This window comes from Perissodus microlepis, chromosome 18, assembly GCF_051167445.1.
Source record: "Perissodus microlepis isolate ML-2025 ecotype Zambia chromosome 18, ASM5116744v1, whole genome shotgun sequence".
Taxonomy (NCBI): domain Eukaryota; kingdom Metazoa; phylum Chordata; class Actinopteri; order Cichliformes; family Cichlidae; genus Perissodus; species Perissodus microlepis.
This window is the reverse complement of record NC_140478.1, coordinates 5,079,146-5,098,321: the sequence shown is the minus strand read 5'-3', so window position 1 is coordinate 5,098,321 and position 19,176 is coordinate 5,079,146. Positions and strand designations below refer to the sequence as shown.

The 19,176-nt window shown below is 38.1% G+C and overlaps 1 protein-coding gene across 1 annotated transcript in view; it reads left to right on the top strand.

Annotated features, from left to right (window-relative positions):
• Window positions 1–19,176, top strand: part of tox (thymocyte selection-associated high mobility group box) — a 68,387-nt gene that overhangs the window by 21,873 nt on the left and 27,338 nt on the right. The window contains exons 2-3 of the mRNA XM_084911885.1: window positions 6,357–6,422; window positions 11,079–11,180. Coding sequence (XP_084768011.1) covers window positions 6,357–6,422; window positions 11,079–11,180 — 168 coding nt within the window. The remainder of the gene's footprint in view (window positions 1–6,356; window positions 6,423–11,078; window positions 11,181–19,176) is intronic.

Below are 19,176 nucleotides of genomic sequence, written 5' to 3'. Positions count from 1 at the left end.
GTGAAAAAACTGCCCACGCAGTCCCCAGTTTTAAGCAAAAACACTGATAACACACTACAGAGAGGCAGTGACGCTGGCACAGTTTAACGTAGAGGGAGTCTTTTTACAAACAGTGAGGAGCAAAGAGGCGGAGCCATTATTGAATGAAAGAAAATATGTTTCTAGCTTCCAAAACAGCAGCGCTGTTCCTGTGATCAGCATTAAAACCTTTACTGGGAAAAAGCTGGTGGGAGTCCTTCATCAAAGCACCTGATCAACAAACTCAGGCGTGAATAAAAGCAAACTTTGTAGCTGCTCCATCCACCGCCGTTTATTTTACACAGAAAAAATCAGCAGTAAGCCTCCAGAAGTTGTAATAAAATATGCAGATGAACTGTTAACTTAGCCTGATATGTGTTTAAATTATACAGCTTAATGACGGCCGACAGCAGCCGTCCTATTTTACATGGAAGCCGTACCTGCAGCAAACAGGGGTGGGTCTAAAGGGGGGGATGGGGTGTACTAGACCTTATTAATTTCAAGGCTTTTGTAACTTTTTTAGATTGAAAGTGAAATCATATAAAATACTGTATTAATTTAATTGCATTAATATTTAAAAATATAAAAATAATAACATTCACAAGCCAATAAAAATGAGCCACTGACCTGAAGGTTGTTAGGTAGGCCACTGAATGATTATTAATATTAAATATTGCCTACACCATCATACGATCTGTTTTCAGCAGCACAAAAACATGCCACCTATTAATGTCAGAAAGCCTTCCAAGAAGACAGAGTAACGGTAACATTTTTATCTTACTTTAGATAATTATCTTTTTTTTATTTGACTTTGATCTTTTAATGTACTTGAAATTATTTATATATTTTTGCCTGTAAGAAAATGTTTTCTTTAACAATTAAATTTCAACACATAATCAAAAGGTTGGATTATTTTTTTTGACAGATGTTATATGCAGTTAAACTTGTAAACATTGGTTTTCATTTTAGAAATTGCAATGAGCAGTTCATTCTGAAAAACCAGTGTTTTTTTTCTCTTTTGAATATTTATTATTGCTCATTAATAAGACAAAAGTATTTTTTACACAATTACTCGATTAATCAATGGAATAATCAGTAGATTACTCAATTACTTAAAGAGTCCACAGCCGCAGCCTTATTGTGGTTAATGAATTGAAATGTGCAATCAGTAATAGTCTGTACAAACGTAATGCCCCCACAATGATACTAGTGAAATCGAGAAATATTTGTCCTTGGTAATGTCGACGGCAAACCACCACCTAATGTTACCTCGGTCAAATAAATGTTAGTGTTTAGGTTGAGGCTGCATCATTTCAACACGGTTGCTGAGCGAATAAGCACAAATTCAAGTCATTGAAAGCAACTGAGATCTCTGTCTGTCCTTCTGACTTAATGAAAAGCCTAATAGATTCCACTCTGCCTCTCAGACTGAGCGCCCGCTGAAAAGAAATCATCACCATTTCTCTCCTGGCTTTTTTTCACCTCTCTGCCCTCATTCTTTCTCATCTCCTCTCTTCTCATGGCACTTACTGTAGGTTGAGAGCTGTATTTGTCCTTTAGATAGCAAGAACACATTAGCTACTTGGCTTAGCATGTATAAATGAGTATTTGTACCCTGGTTTGTAAATGTGGGTCTTGAAATTTTTCATGTTTTTTATGTAAAGTTCAAGAATTGATGAATTGTTATTTATGATTTGCAGAGGGTAAGTGTGCATGGCATTAACACCACAATTTACAGTCTTAAGGCACCAGCATTAGGCTGAGGTTAGATCATACGTCAAAGCAGGTGGTTAAGATAAGAGCTGAGGCAGGTGCTCACATTGGTTGTGCTCGTGTGAGGGATATTACGCAGCCGCAAGACTAGAGGAACCTTCTTAAATTAATGTCTGTGAAGGTTCTCAGTCATCCAGGTCATCGTAGTCAAAGGAGCTTGCAAAGAAAAGCGTCTGGACTTCTTTAAGTTTACTTGAAGACGTTTCACCTCTCATCCGAGAAGCTTCTTCGGTTCTAAGGTCAAATGGTGGAGAGTCCCAGATATAAACCTAGTGGGAGTATCCCCCCACAGAGGGACAAAAGGACCCCCTGATGATCCTCTAATCGCCTGAGCCAAGGTGTGAAACTGGGTGTGGGTCCCAATCAGCCAGAGTTTCGGGTGTGTTCATTGTGAAACCTGGCCCCACCTTATCATGCGAATTCATGAGGTCTTCTTAAATTAATGCAAGCGGCACCTGAAGTGGAAATTATAAACGTGGATGAATTTGTCAGCTGATCAGTGGAAAGTAGCGCAGACTGTATTGTCAAGCTGTTGCAATACATCCTCCCAATAATAAATTATACTGATGCAAAAAAGTATTTTTGTTTTTTAAGTATTTGTATCCTTACACACTTGGCAACATACATCAGTTATGGTTAACTAACAATTGTTTTTGTTATCAGAGCAAATATATTTACTAATATTTGGCTAATAATAGCGGTTTGAAATAGCAGCCATACTCCTTCTTAAACTATTTTGTATGCAGATATATTTTAACCTATATTAGTTTGTTTGCCACTGTGTTTAATGAGATAAAGAAAGAATCAAATGTAGTAACAAATGGTAAACTTGTCAGTCATCAGTCTTGATCCATGATGGTTTTTTGCATGTTGCTATTTGTGTATATTTCTGAAGGGCTTCCCTGTAATTTTTGTGTGTGTGCCTGTGAGATGTCATATATTCAGGTCAAAGGTAAATGGAAGAAGCTAGGTTAGCAGTGAAGTCAGCAGGTCTGCTTGTTTCTTTTTGTCCTCTGATTTTTCTGGGAAACCCACACAGAGAAAGAATGGCGAGGAGAGAGATGCAAATCTCACCTTTCCTGTAATTGTTATGTTTTTTTGAGGACGTGTTCCTTGTAAGGCATTAAAAATTAACTGTTAATTCTACCAGGCAACAAGCAACACTGTTCTTTGACTTTCTGTTGACTCTGTAAACCTACACCTCATTTGCATAATACCCAACAGCTGGCAAATGGATAGAGCAGCTACACCTGTCTGTCCACCTGTCACCTGTGTGTGTATGTGTGTGCGTGTGTTAGTCTACAAGAAACAGTGCTTTGCTTTTACCCACCTGTTCAAATGTTGTTCTTCTGTTTGTGTTTGTCAACCAAGACAATGATTATCTACCAAGGATACCATGATTGATTTGAATATGGTTTCTGGATTCAAATACTGTTTTGTTTAGTCCCATGAGTTGTGTAGGCTTTTATTAGTAATAGTCACTGCTGTTTTACACTAAAGCAGTAGCAGTCAGAACCTTTATACCATAATAAAAGTACAGCACACCTAGCCTAGTCTGGCTTTACAAAAATGTGTGAACAAATGTGTCGTTCTAAAGAGCTTAAAGAATTGAAGTGTAGTATTGTAAATAGGAGGCCACTGTTGTCAGTTTGTGAAATTTCTTCCCTCTTAGTAGGGCTGGGCCATATCATACCGTCCACGGTAATACCAGTATAATGTTGGGCAATGATAAAAAAAATGAAATATCGCGATAGAATATGGGTAAAACGCGCATGTGCAGTGCCTTTGTTTTCATACGCACATGGTGGAAAAAGCATGGCGGAGACATAAAAAACAGCTGCTTGTTTAAGTGAAAATACATTGATGTTTGTTTGTTTTTTTGTTTTTTGCACTAATAAAGTTGTGGAGTTGTAAAGTATTTTGTCTAGTGTCAATTATATCGTCAGTTATATCGTTATCGCAAATTTTCAAATGTATACCGTGATAAATATTTTTGGTCATATTGCCCTGCTCTACCGCTTAGATATTCCACAATCAACTGTAAGTGCTACTATTGTAAGTTGGAGTGTTTACGAACCACAGCTCAGCCAGAAAGTGCAGAATGTGTAGTGACATAGTGGGTTCAGAGATTGAAGTGAATAGTGCAAAAAAGACACTCTGGAGAATTCTAAAATGCCTTGAGGGAACTGTTGTAGTGATTTGGCGCTCTATAAATAAAATGGGATTGAATTTAAAAAATAAATACATAAATAATGGAAAAATTCCAAACCCTCTCTGACATTAACATCAGCACAGAGATTGCACCGGGAGCTTCATAGCATGGGTTTCGTTGGGACCGAACAGCTGCTGTGGGCTTAATGTGTAGGTGGCTCAGTACTTTTGTCCATATACTGTAGTTTAAAAAAAAAAAAAAATCAAGTAATACAAACAAATTGCAGCTTCCGTCTTTGAAAATTAGAACATTTTAAATGATGTGCAGTGTTGGGGAGTAACGGAATACATGTATCGGCCCATGTCACCTACTTGCAGCCCGCATAATGACGTGATGAAATATTTAAAAAATTATTGTTCAAAAAATTATTTAATATGAAGGCAATAGGCAGAGTGTTACAGGCATAGCCCTAAAGAATGTAGCTTCATGGGCAGTGTAGTCTGTGCTGCGGGGAGAATGCACTGCCATACCCGTTATGCGTCTGTGAGCGAGGTAGGGAGAAAAAGGTGAGTCGAAAAGTACGAATTGTCACCGACCAGAAACGGGAAGTAGAAGCATGTAAATATAATAATAACCACTGCAGCCAAAAAGAGTGCCTGACGAGCCCAGTTGTAAGTAAGCTATTAAGACTCGACTGTACACTGTGTTCGTGTTTTCCTCCGAAACAATAAGCTCAGTTGGAGCAGCCTTTCAACGCCTCTCTCTGTCTCGTGCTAGCAAAGTTGACCCAGACAACAAAATAAAGCTAGTTTTCGGCTACGAGCCCGACACGGAACCCGACGTATTAGCCAGAGGTCCCTTTACTACAGTTTGGAGCCGCGGACCTGTTTTATATACGCCTGGAATAGTTTTCAGTGATCGCTGCAAAAAGCGTCCACCCTACTGTTACTCATTTTATATTAAGATTTAAAAATCTAGTTTGTATTGGTATGGCGAGTAGCCTTCAGTAATAGTAATAATTCACACAGCAATAGTACATTCATGTAGTTGTAAAAAGCTTGACAATATATTAAGTAATCCAAAGTATTCAGAATACGTTACTCTCATTGAGTAACGTAACGGAATACGTTACAAAATACATTTTGGGGCACAATTAATGTAGCACCATCCACGTGCTATAATGCTAGTTGTTAAGTGTAGTTGCACATTTAGAGCAGCTGAGCTATTTGTATGTAGCTCTGCACACAGGAGGAGAGAGGCACCATGGAGTTTATTACCCACTTCCAACATGAAGACAAACTAATCTGTATATATAGCAGCAGGAGAACACAAATCATATTTAACCTTATTTACATGGAACAGTGAATGACTGTTAACTTGCTGACTTAAGTGTTTAGATATCAAATGAACAGATGTAGCAGATAAACAAAATACAAGCGAAAATTTCATATAATCATTATTTTGCATGTTGATAAAAAAGGTTAACTGGAACAGTAGGCTAATAGAGACCATAGCAGTTAATGAATTTAGTTTTTTATCACATGAATAGACCTGCTGGGGGAGTCAACCTAGTCTATAAATACACTGCCAGAAACATGTATTTAATGAGCAATTATAATTATCTTCTTCACTATGAATTTCTTTGAACATTAAATGCAGTTAAAATGAAAAACAAATAGAATACAGAAATGTAAAAACCATCTTGTAGACTGTTTTTCTTCTAGTGGCTTGCCTGTGACATGCAGTGACATTAAAACCCTTTGTTCTTTACTGCTGTCTGTGATGTAGGACAAATAAAAGCTATTGTGAAAGAAAGGGCTTCACAGGAGGAAGTGTTGTGCAGATAAGAGAGAGAAATAAGGAAGTAAAAGGCCCTGCATACAAATAGGATGCTCTGTGGACTATATAATGTTTTATTCTCATAGTATATGAGTTGCCCTGATATAGAGTAATATTTCCTGTTGTGTAACAGAAAGTTATGTAACGTGCTTAAACAAATGTCAGTCACACAGTGACTTAAAATGGCAGGATCAAAATTCTAGATTCAGCATATCAAATTTGCAAACAACAAATACTAATATCTGTCATTCTGACAATGTCAAATTCTGAAATAATAGGGTTGTTTTATGGTGACTGGCAAAGACAGTCACTGTTAAATCACCTCATCTTTGCTTGTGTATGATGGACATGGACAGTAATAAAACAGAAGTGTGTTTACGGCCCTCTTACTCAGGCAGCTTGCAGGATTTTCAATGTCTGAAGAAGATGGCAAACAGATAGTTGACTGGCAGCCAGCCAGCAATCTGCTACCTCCATCTTTACTTATTGTGTCCTTGCCGGCTTTCTGTTATGTGTTTGCTGTGTTTGATTATGGTTTGTTGACATTGTTGCTCTTGCTTTTTGTTCTCTCCAGCTGGATGGGGACACCATGTTCCTGGGTATGCCAGAACCAGGCCTTGACTTCGCCTCAACCAATCAGGTGTGTGTTTATGAGACTGTGTGTGTGCGTTCATTTGTGTGTAGAGACAGAGTGTGCCCAGTGAAGTTGTTTGTTTGACTTTCTGCTTTCAAATCACACTGAGCTGTTCTCTAAATTCCTTTTAAAAGTATGTCAGCAGTAATGTTGGATGTTCCATATTTTATTGAATATGGTTACTAATGAGAAACCGTAATCAGAACGCATAGAGTGCATTTGAGAAAGTTGCAGCTTCTCTGACGTGCAGCCAAATTATCTTGGGGATATCTTGCACCATGGATCAGTGTAACATGGTGACTTCATGGGATGAATGTTCCCTTTTTTCTAAAATCATGCAGTGTGGTTGTCATTTATCTGGAGTAAACAAAGGCAGCAGGCTGCTCTATATGAAACAGGTGTGTGTGTACCGGTTTAGACATCGTTGTGGGGATCAAAAATTGGAAGTTTACTATACTTGTGGGGACCAACAGCCCTTATGGAGACCAAAATCCCGGTACCCACAAGTTGGAAGGCATTTTTGAGACTCTAAATATGGTTTTAGTGTCAGGGTTACCATAAGGTTATGGATAAGTTTAGGGTAGGGGTTAGGGTTAGGCATTCATTTTTGATGGTTAGGGTAAGGGGCTAGGAAAAGCATTATGTCAATGAGATGTCCCCACAAGGATATGACTACACACACGTGTGTGTGTGTGTGTGTGTGTGTGTGTGTGTGTATTGGGAGAGTTCGATACAGCATAGTATTACAATGTATGTAGCAATGCAGGGATATCAAATATTGATATTTTATTAAATAAATAAAAATGTAAATAAAAATGAATATAACAAATACGCTAAACTTACATACCAAAATCCTGAGATAACGTTAGACAAGCAAACTTACATTAATTTGACTCCACTGAAAACTCAAATTCATATATGTGATTTTAGACAGTTTATCACAGTTAATTGCTGTATTATCAGAAATGGACTGCATGTACTTGCCAACTTGACCCCATTCAGTTGCTCACTGACATCAAACTGTCTTATGACGACATTTATGGCAGATTTTATTGACGGTGTCTGAGAATACTATTTTGGAGTTAAAAAAAAAATGAAGCGAGATAACTTTATGTTGTTATATAAGTCAGATTTGTCAAAGTTTAACTTTCAGGACATAATTTGCAGTTGAAAAATGGTGATAGATTGCAATACATGTTATTGCAATACTTACCATATCACAAAATGTTGAAAATCCCAATAATACTGCATTGTGAATCAGGGCTGCAGCTATCGATTATTTAAGTAATCGAGTAATCTATCAATTGTCTTATTAATGAGCAATAATAAATATTCAAAAGAGAAGAAACACTGGTGTTTCAGAATGAACTGCTCATTGGTTTCCATTTTAGAGATTACAGTGTTTTATAATTGTATACAACGTGTAAAAAACAAAACAAAAAAAACAACACTTTCATTTCACTTTCATTTCATTGTAAAAATGTATTTTGATACATTAATAAATGTAAAATGATAAATCATTTTACATTTATTAATGTATCAAAATACATTTTTTACTTCAAAAATATGTAAATAATCTCAAGTACATTAAAAGATCAAATTTAAATAAAATAAGATAAATGCAATCTAAACTACAGCATGCAGAAATGTAGCTTTACTATGTGATCTTGGAAGGTTTTCTGACATTAATAGGAGGAGTGCGTGTGTGTGTGTCACTGTTTGAATATACATAAATTGGGTAGATTAGTTTACCAAGAGGGGGAAGTTGAGATTTAGGGATTAGTTTGAAAAACCAATGAGACAAAGCAAGTCGTATCACCTGTATTCAAAGTTTTTATAAGAGAACTCGTGATGCAGACTACTTTGTAAACAGCTGCACTTTACACAGCAGGGCATCACGGGAGAAGAGAAAAAGGCCTCCTATATATATATATCTATACATATGCAGTTTTCTCACTACGCTCTCTTTGTAAATACCAACGGTATGTTTCTTTACGCCAAAACCCAAATTGCACTGGCACAGCACCCCTATAGAAAAATTATTTTAATCAACTAATTGTCATTGTCAATCAGAAGTATTTGCTGGTCATCCTAAATGTGGGAATAATTGTTTTTCTTTGTCTTCTGTGATACAAACTTCAAATCCTTGAGTTTTAGATTTGTGGGGGGGGGAAAGCACTATGAAGGGTCTGCTTTCATTTAAATTTCAACTTACCTGAAAATATGATCATGAAAAATGGGAAGATTTCCACTAGAGAACAATTGTTCATTATATAAAGTGAGATCTAGGTTTAACAGTAGGTGACTGGATATGTACAGCCGTCTTATGTCATCTCGGTGCAGTGACCAACATAGTAAACATCAGCTGTTACAAGATAACTTAGCAACAGCCCTAGAACAGTACACTGCACAGACTACACAGCAAGCGGGTGTTGCTGCTTTTGAAAGTACACTTCAAGCTCCTAAGGGAAGCCTAAGATGTGTGTTTGTTAGTGCAGAATTACCTCACCACCAAGCAAAGCTTATATTAATAAGATGCACTACTATAGATACATTATTCATAGAGTACAATATAGAGAATATTGTGCAGTAAAGAAATACATGATTTGATGTTTTATTCATAGTGTTTTGCCATAAGAAGATGGGGAGTTGTGTGTGTGGAATAAGAATTTATGGCTTTATTATTGAATCACCACTGCCTTTATAAAGGCAGGTTGTTGTGATGAATGGAACCAATTTCAGTCAAGTATGACCCTCATCCTTGTCATTTTTGGAAATGTTAATGGAGTGGCAGTAATGTTAGTGTATTAATGCAGAAACAGGGAGAAAGACAGGTGAATCAGTGCTTTGGAAGGCATAACAATAATACGTGTAGGTTTGCAGTCTAAAGGTATTGTGATTTTTTTTTTCTACAGAAAATTCTACATGAAAGAATTGGTAATGGTAAAAAAAAAGTAAAGGTGACTAATTGTTGAATTCATTTCACTGATTAGCCTATGAAATAAATTCATAGACTAATCAACTAGTATGGGTAAGACAAGACATCGATGCAGAAATATAATGCGTTGGCTTCCTGTTCCGCTTTACAAAATCACTGTAATGTGATACCATCTAATTATGGACACTGCAGTGATGAGGAAAGTGATGATGGTGTTTACCATCACATGCTTATATTTATTGTAGAAAACTTTAAATAATGTGAAAATTGACACTCTTCAAACATTAATTGGTCTGGAATCTCATGCCCATGGGAATTTTTTTTGTACATCATTCATGCATATACAAAAAGTTTTTGTGTAAGAGAGTAGCTGTATAATGATTAGTAACTGCAACTTGATTTCTGAATTTAGAAATCTTCACATTACTGCTTTACAGACAAATGCACCCAGCACTGATTTAAGAGTTACATTCTGATTCCTACAGTAGTTAGTCTAACAGTAACAAAACACTCAGAAAACACGCACTGGTCAAACATTATCTGTTCTATCTTAATGTATCTGCGAGCCATTTGAAGCTGTCTCAGTAACCAAATGGTATTTTAAATGCCTCTGACATGTGTGGAACTTTGTGCTCTCTATGACCTTTCACATGTACATTGTCTTCTTTTGATGCAGGCTAAAGTTCACATACTTGTATTGAATGCTGTTATGTGATGTTCCAATCAAGTGGTTAAAATACTTCCACACAGTGCAGCAGAATTCTATGAGAAGTCATCTGACCCTCTTTTCCATGTTGCTGGTTTACAACATCATGGAACAGATGATTATATATATCATCTGGTAATGGTGCTAGGTGTTAACCCCCCCCCCCAAAAAAAGCAAACAAACAAAAGAAAACTCACTTTAAACCTCATGGTAGTGCTAGAGGAAAAGTCAGGGCATCAGCAAAGTCATGAAGATTCGTGGGCTGATACAGAATATCAAGCATAACAGCACAGAGGCAAATAAAAGGGTGGGAAAAACTAAACTGCTGAGTGAAGTAAATGTACCAGTATGATACAAGAAGTACAATTTATAGAAAAACTGACCTGCAAATCCAAGAATATGGAGGATGTATTCGAGAAAAGATGGATTTATATCATGAAAATAACTTTTTTTACAGTATGTGATAATGTGAACATGTTTATATCCAATAACAAAATAGTTTTTGGTCGGTGGTTGTTGTGTTAGCAGGAGAGTTTGAAATGTGAGTGCATAGAAATGAATCACAGCAGCACAGTGGTGTTAAAAAGAACGTGGTGATCGCCACATTTACTCAAAGTGACTAGCCTGTTTGTAGCACTGTGTCACAATGATGTTTTTATGTGTTTGTCTCGGTCTCATTGCAGCTGTGCAGCACCGGGTGACCTTTTCTTATCGGGGATTAGCTGTGGAGGAAACAAACAAGCAATTTATTTACAGCTTCTCTTTCTCTCTTTCTGCTCCTTCTATCACCTCGGTATCATTGCAGCCCAACTTTCACATAAAGCAAAGCAATATTAGCCATTTATAAAGACAGAACTTTACTTATGTGAGTGAAAACTTGATCTCTCTCTCTCTCTCTGTGTGTGTGTCTCTTGCTTTCTCCTTGCTGCTTTTCATGACCTTTTGATTTGACCTCTGACCTCCCTCTGACCTCTGGGCCCATTTGAATTTGTATTTGTCTTTGTGATTCTTCCCACAGTTTCGTGTGCCACATCCCCCTCACCCTCTCAGCAAGGTGACACCACCCTCACAGCACTGGAGGAGAGACGCACACATGGCCGAAACACATCGCCTGCCCTGGGTGAATGTCCATACAGACACACACCTCTACATGCACAAAACCAAACACTTCCAGGTGTCCACAGAAAACTGTACCAAGTAAAAGCATTGACTGCAGATTATTTGGAATTTAGCATTTCACATCTATAACGCTTGCGCAAAATCAGATGAGAATTTATGCAGCTGAAGTGTTGGTATCATTGCAGCACCATCTCTTTGTCAAAGCCTGCAATACCCAGAATTCAACTGGAGTTGCACAGCAACTAAGTTAGGTGGAAGGCATTTGCCCCAATTTCTAGTAAACTCACGCCCAGGTTGAAGTCAGTTTGAATTTTTAGACTTCACTTGTACATGATATTTATTTTATTAAACGAACAGACAAGACCAGAAATTGGTGAGTTCCCAAACTGTGACGCTTTGGCTTACACTAGCCAACCTTGTGGGAAAAGTCATTCAGATCATTTAAACCTTAATGCACACCTGATCTCTGGGATCAATATGTTTGCACCTACAGTTGTACATTGATGCTGCTTATTTTTATTTTCCATGTCTGAAGGTGGTGCAGTTTAGAATGACTTAACAGCCTCTAATCATAGTATTAGTCAAAGGTCATTAATTGTGGTTAAACCATGAACTTTGTACGTTGTATTGTGCGTATTTTGACCTGGTCTAAGGAAAAATCAGCTTTTATTCGTCATATGAGGTATATAGTCATAATATATGCATGCAGCAAGATATGGTTTAGTGAGTGCATCTGACACAAAAACAACAAAAACAGTCTCTGTACATCTCGTATAATTTAGCTTTCATGTGCTTTCATGAAAATCTGAGCTGTGTATCATACAAAAGAGGTTTGATGTTTATTATTAGATAGCTTTGACCTTGACCTTTAGGTTTTGTCTGTTCAGTTTACACAACAAACACTATAATCAAAGAGTCTGACAGATTTGTTTTCTTGCCTTTTTTACCTTTGTTAGTTCATGGTTTTATTTATTTATTTATTTTTTAATTTTTTTACATTTTATTTTAAGATATCAGTTTATTTCCAGTAAAACTCGTCAACATATCTTCATGCAACATTTCTCTTCAGTCTGTGTTTTGCAGTGTGGAAAATCATGATGTATCAGTGAATTACAAATTTAATATGTCAGTGGAAGATATGTCGGGGCACCAAGTCTTCCAAAATCTAAAAAACACTATTGTTTCGATGTTCTTTGCTTTGTCTGTTTCTCTTTCTCTTAAACAAGCTCCCACGTTTTATCAGGAAGACAACTGACTGAGAAATTCAGCATTCATAAAACCATACTGTAGCTTGTGTGTGAGTGTGTTTACATCCAGCTCTCAGAGGATACAGTCAGTGTATGTGTATCTCTTCAGTTTACTCTGCACAATCAATTTAAACATCATCTTTCTACAAGCACTATTTTTTTTTTTTATAAAGACACAGGAAAGAATCACAGCACAGTGGAATCATTTTCTGTAAATCCCCACCCACGTGCACCAGGGCTTTATGCATCACACACTGCTGTATAGCTAACAGCTGGCCACTAGTGGACATTAAAAAACTCTAATTACCACCCCACCATGTGTCAGTAGAATTTTAATTCTATGATTTTTGGCCTTCAGTGATAATGAATAAGGGATAAAATTAGATTTTCATTTTAAACCTGGTGCACTTTCACCTCTATCTAAAAGCCCAAATTCACTCACTGTTTGTCTCCGGATCATCAAGGGTCTTGTCCGGTCCAGTTTTGGCTGTATGTGTCTGAGGTGTTGGTTGGCTGTTGACCGTCTATCTGTGTGACTACTGTGCATGTATGCAAGGGCAACAGGTAATCCACCATGGCCCTAATCACCCCACTCTAGAGACTGTAGGCCACCAAGGACTTGCAGGAAGCAACTGCTCCAGCTGCATAATTGGCTTTACAGTGAAACATCCATTAATCGGAGTCTGACTTCTTATGAGATGACCTTGTGCCCCCACCACCTTCACCTTCTATTTCTACCATTTATTTGTTTTTCATGTTAATTAGGCTACATTTAAAGTTCAAGGCAATCAACTGTTAAAAGGCACATTTTGTAAAGTTCATTAACGGCATGATTGTTAAGTAAATGAATAACTGTAGTAAAATAATCATGATTATATTTTTATTTTGCTATAATCCATCAGTCCTAGAACAGGTCTTATGAAGGATAAATCCCGTTTTAAAACTTTTGGTTCAAACTATCATCAAAGGACAGAGACAACACTGAGTGTCTACAGTCGTCTGTAAAACATAGTTGTGGTTTGGGGCTTCATTCCAGCGAATGCTTTTGCAGATCTTGTCAATATTGATGAAATAATGATTGCATGTACCATCAGATTTGGATGCACCATGGAATACAATCTGGAAAGTGTCTGATTGACAACAACTTCATTTTTCAGCAGGACAATGATCTGAAAAAACACACAGCCAATGGAATAAAAGCGTACCTGGATTGATTACCATCAGTTAAGAACTGACCTCCCCTGAAACCAGACCTTAACATTATTGATATAACATGTATAATTCAATTCAATTCAATTTCTTTATTGTCCCACAAGGGGAAATTAGTTTAGCAGCAGGATAAAAATAAACAGAACAATAAAATAATAATAACAATAATAATGATAGAAAGTTCAAGGACAATTATTTGCCATTAAGGAGACAAGACGCAGTAGGGATAAAAGAGACCTGGAGTCTTTTAGTCCTCCTCGGAGGTACTCTAAAACGGCGGCCGGAAGGCAACAACTCAAACTCACTGTGAAGTGGATGGTTCAAACAATTAATAATAGAATGAGCCTTTCTTTTTTTTCCCTTTTTTTTTTTCCCCTCTTTATTTATAAAGTTTTGCACATGTAATTTAACATATCAGGCCCAATACAACAAGTACCAACCGATATAAAGACATATATCAAAACAAATTAGGCCATTAAAATTCAGATGATAACAATAAAACAGAAAAAGGAAAAAAAAACAAAAACAAAAACAAAAACAACAACCCACGCACAGAAAACAAAAAAAAAAAAAAAAAAAAAAAAAAAAAAAAATCAACTCCCTCCCAAAACCATAACAAAAAGGAACCCTGTGGTACAAAAGTTTAGTCTATTGTAAGTGTTTTCAATGAGTTAAAGTAAATGATAAAAGGCTGCCACATCTGTGAGAACTTATTAACATTTCCTCTGAGTCTAAATTTTATTTTCTCCATTTTTAAATAGAACATAACATCTTCCAGCCAACGTGATCGGGCTGGAGGGTGAGGAGCTTTCCAAGACAGCAAGATTCGACGCCGTGCCAGCAGTGATGTGAAAGCGATAATATCCAGTTGCTTACGACTAAGGTTCAGGGTGGCATCCTCAGAAACACCAAAAATGGCAACCAGTGGACATGGTTTGAGAGTAACGCTCAAAACATGAGAGAGCACTTCAGAGTAAAAAGTCCAGTATAATTGAAGTGACGGGCAGGCAAAAAACATATGAGTTAAATCACAGGGGGAGGTGTTGCATCTGTTGCACAGGTCAGGAATGCTGGGGTATATTTTAGATAATCTAGATGTTGAGAAATGTAATCTGTATACCGTCTTAAACTGAATAAGGGAGAGTCTTGCGCATGAGGCTGAAGAATGAATTCTGTCAATTACTTTGTCCCAGTAACCTTCAACAAACTGAAGACCCAGTTCCTGTTCCCAACTCGAGGTAATTTTCTTGGTTGAGTAATTGCCCGATGCCATAATTAAAGTATAGATTTGTGATATTAGAGCCTTACTGTGAGGCTTCAACTGGAATAAGTCTTCCCACCAAGGCTTGAGAGGCTGACTTGGAAACTCTGGCAAGATAGAAGATGCACAGTGTCTTATTTGAAAGTAGCGGAACAAATGATACGAGGGCAAATCATACAAAGAACAAAGTTCACTAAAGCTGAGAAAAATGTTATCTTTGAAAAAGTCATAAAAACATTTGATACCTTTTCTTGCCCATATACTGAAAGAGGAGTCCACCAGGGATGGGGGGAAGAGGTGGTTGTTGCAGATTGGGGTCAGAGCAGAAGCAGAGACAGAATTGAAGTGACGCCGGAATTGATACCATATTTTTAGAGAGCCAATTAGAACAGGGTTGTCTGTGAATCGTAACAGGGAAACAGGAAGGGATGAAAATAATAGTGCTGGGAGTGAGGAAGAGAAACATGATTGAGCCTCAAGGCAACACCAAGAAGCCTGTGGATCAGTCAGCCAATAGGTATACTTCTGAATGTTGGCTGCCCAATAATAAAACATCAAGTTGGGCAAAGCAAGACCCCCACTGAGCTTACCCTGTTGTAGTGAGGTCATACTAATCCTGGGGGTCTTATTTGCCCATATAAATGATGAAATCATTCGATTCACAGATTTGAAAAAGGACTTAGGTAGAAACAATGGGATACACTGAAAAAGGTATAGGAATTTAGGTAGAATATTCATTTTTATAATATTAATCCTGCCAAGAAGTGATACAGGAAGATTTGCCCACTTTTGAAAAGCCAACCTTACATAGGTCAGCAAAGGGTTAAGATTTGCTGTTCGCAAAGCTTTAAATGAACTGGTAATATGCACTCCTAGATATCTAAAACCTGAAGAAGCTAAATGGAAATTAAAATCTGTCTGTCTAAGCTCTTTTGCAGCTGGGTTTATAGGGAAACATTCACTTTTTTGTATATTAATCTTGTACCCAGAGAAAGAGCCAAAACTCAGAAGTATTTCCATTATAGAGGATAAATGAATTGTTGGATTTGTAACATATAGTAATAAGTCATCTGCATACAGAGCAACCCTATATTCCGTACCACCACGAATAACCCCTTGAAACAGAGGCGAGGTTCTGAGAGTCACAGAAAGAGGCTCTATTGCTAAAGTGAAAAGTAAAGGTGAGAGTGGGCAACCTTGACGTGTACCACGTGATAGAGTGAAATACTCAGAATTCACATTATTAGTACAAACAGAGGCCAGTGGCGTAGTATATAAAAGATGAATCCAAGATATAAAACTGTTACCAAAACCAAATTTCCTGAAGACTGCAAAAAGATACTCCCATTCCACTCGATCAAATGCTTTTTCAGCATCCAATGAGATCACCACCTCAGGGACGGTGCTATGATTTTTGGAGTATATTATATTAAGAAGGGACCGTATATTAAAAAAGGAATGTCTTCCTTTAATAAAGCCTGTCTGTTCGTCTGATATAATAGAAGGGAGAACTCTTTCCAAACGGGTTGCTAGCAGTTTGGATAAAACTTTAAAGTCTACATTAAGAAGGCTTATTGGTCGATAGGAGCCACAAGAGGTAGGATCCTTTCCTTCTTTATGCAGTAATGAGACATAAGCCTGTCTTAGTGTCTGAGGGAGAGAGCCGCATTTCAGTGACTCCTCAAAAACCGACAGCAGCAAAGGGGCCAGTTTTAAGTGGAATTTTTTATAAAATTCGGCAGGGAACCCATCGGGACCAGGGGACTTTCCAGACTGTAAGGATGTGATTGATGATATAACCTCATCCAAAGTGAGCGGTGCATCAATTTCTGCTGCTGTTGAGGTTGTAATTATAGGGGTATCCAATTTGTTAAGAAACTGGTTCATATCTATAGAATTAGAGGGGAACTCTGATGTATACAGAGAGCTATAAAATAACTTAAAAATTGAGTTGATTTCCGTTGGATCAGAAGTCAAAGTTCCCGATTCATTTCTAATTTGCAAAATTTGGCAAGATGCCGATTGGCGACGTAGCTGGTGGGCTAGCAGACGAGAGGCTTTATCCCCATGTTCATAATAGTTGCCACGGGACCGTAATAACAATTGCTCTGCATCATGGGTCGACAGGAGACTGAACTCCGATTGCAAGTTAAGACGCTGCTTATATATTTCAGGTGAGGGAGTTTGAGCGTGTTGCCGGTCTAGAGCTTGAATTTTGGCAGAAAGTTCATTTTGCTTAGCTTTCTTTGATTTAGATAGGTGAGATAAATAGGAAATTATTTGGCCCCTGAGGTATGCTTTAAGAGTTTCCCATAGTAGAGAATTTGAGATGTCCTCAGACTCATTCGTAGTTAAGAAGTTATCAATTGCAGATAAAATATAGTCACAGAAAGCTGAATCAGACAAAAGACGAGAGTTCAACCTCCATGGGTGCTGAGGTCTATAGCCAGGAGACAAAGCCATATCCAGGACTAATGGAGCATGATCAGATATAACAATCGGAAGATATTCAGAGTTGCAAACTTTAGAAGCCATGGAGCCATTTATAAAAAAGTAATCGATCCGAGAATATGTGTGATGAACATTTGAAAAAAAGGAATATTCTCTGGCTTGGGGATTAAAAAACCTCCAAGGATCAATGTATCCATTTTGGGTCATAAAGTGTGAGAAAGCTCTGGACATAGCAGATGATGCTTTAGAGCCAGTGGCGGATTTGTCTAAAGCTGGGTCAATAACGCAGTTTAAATCACCTCCGAATATCAGGAGGTGTGTATTTAAGTCAGGAATCATCCTCAAAAGATTATTAGCAAACAGAGTGTTGTCAAAGTTTGGGGCATAGACGTTCACTAAAACAACTGGGTTATTCATGAGGGTCCCTACAACAATTAGATATCGCCCATTTTTGTCAGCAATCAATTTAGTGAGAGAAAAATGTATTTTATTCCTAATTAAAATTGCCACTCCTCTGGCTCGAATATCAAAGTTTGAGTGAAACATATGACCTACCCATGGAGGTTTAAGTCTTTTATGATCTTTGACTCGCAAATGAGTCTCCTGGAGAAAAGCTACATCTGCACTGAGATGTTTTAGGTGGCTGAGAACCCAGGATCTCTTTACCGGACCGTTCAAGCCTTTCACATTCCAAGACAAGAATCTAATAGTACTATTGTTAGTGCTATAACTAGCCATATATATGTTTTACTGAACTCTGGTGACAATGACAAGATGACCGTACATGGGAGGGGACAAGAGAAAACAAAACAAAACCAAACAAAACAAAACAAAAAAAAAACCCCACATACAACCAAAGCAAACAAACACAGGAACAATAACTCGGGGCCATAGTTCCCCCCACCCCACCCCACCCCCACCCACTAGGTCCCATTTCTGAACTAAGGTGACCGCAGTATATTCCCAACAACTTCAACCTCCTAGCCCAAACTCCTGCTACATAGAAACTCCATATAACCTTAACTTTGAAGTACTAAGTGTATATCCCAGTATAAGTCGAACCTTCTAGGGATCAGTGAACATTAATTCAAAATATTACAAAAGAAACATAAGAACCAATTGTCAAAACGGTGACAACTAGTATACCATAAAGTAACAGAAACATACAGTGCTTGCCTGCCTTCTCTGCAATCGTCCGATTGCCTGTAAGTCAACAAGGATTCAAGCCACTTTACTCGCAGCTGTCAGTCACTGTGGCCTTTGAGCTTCAGCCTCGTTCCTCAGGCCCTGCACAAACTTATCGGCTTCTGAAGCAGACGTAAACCACTTTTTCTCCCCTGCGGGCAGAACGATGCGCAGTTTAGCCGGGAAGAGGAGCGCAGGTTTAAATCCCCGCTTATAAAGTTCAGACATCGCGTCTTTATACTCAGCTCGGTTCTTCACCACCTCTGGGCTGTAATCTTCATATAGCCGGATCCTATGGCCGTTGTAGTTGAGCTCGCCTTTCTTACGAGCTTCACGGATTATAAGGTCTTTTATTTGGTACCGGTGAAATCGCAGAATAACCGGCCGTGGTTTCGTCGATTTCGGAACTGGACTCCGGTGCGCCCTGTCCAGCTCGGGCGGTGAGGGAAGCATCTGCGCTCCGAAAACATCGACGAGGAGCTGAGAAAAGAAAGCTGTCGGGCGTGGGCCTTCAATGTCCTCAGGTAGTCCTACAAGTCGTATATTCTGCCTCCTGCTGCGACCTTCCAAGTCTGCCACCTTGGATTTTAGCCAGTTGTTGTCTTTGCGAAGCGTAGAGCATTCGGACTCTAATTGGTCCAGAC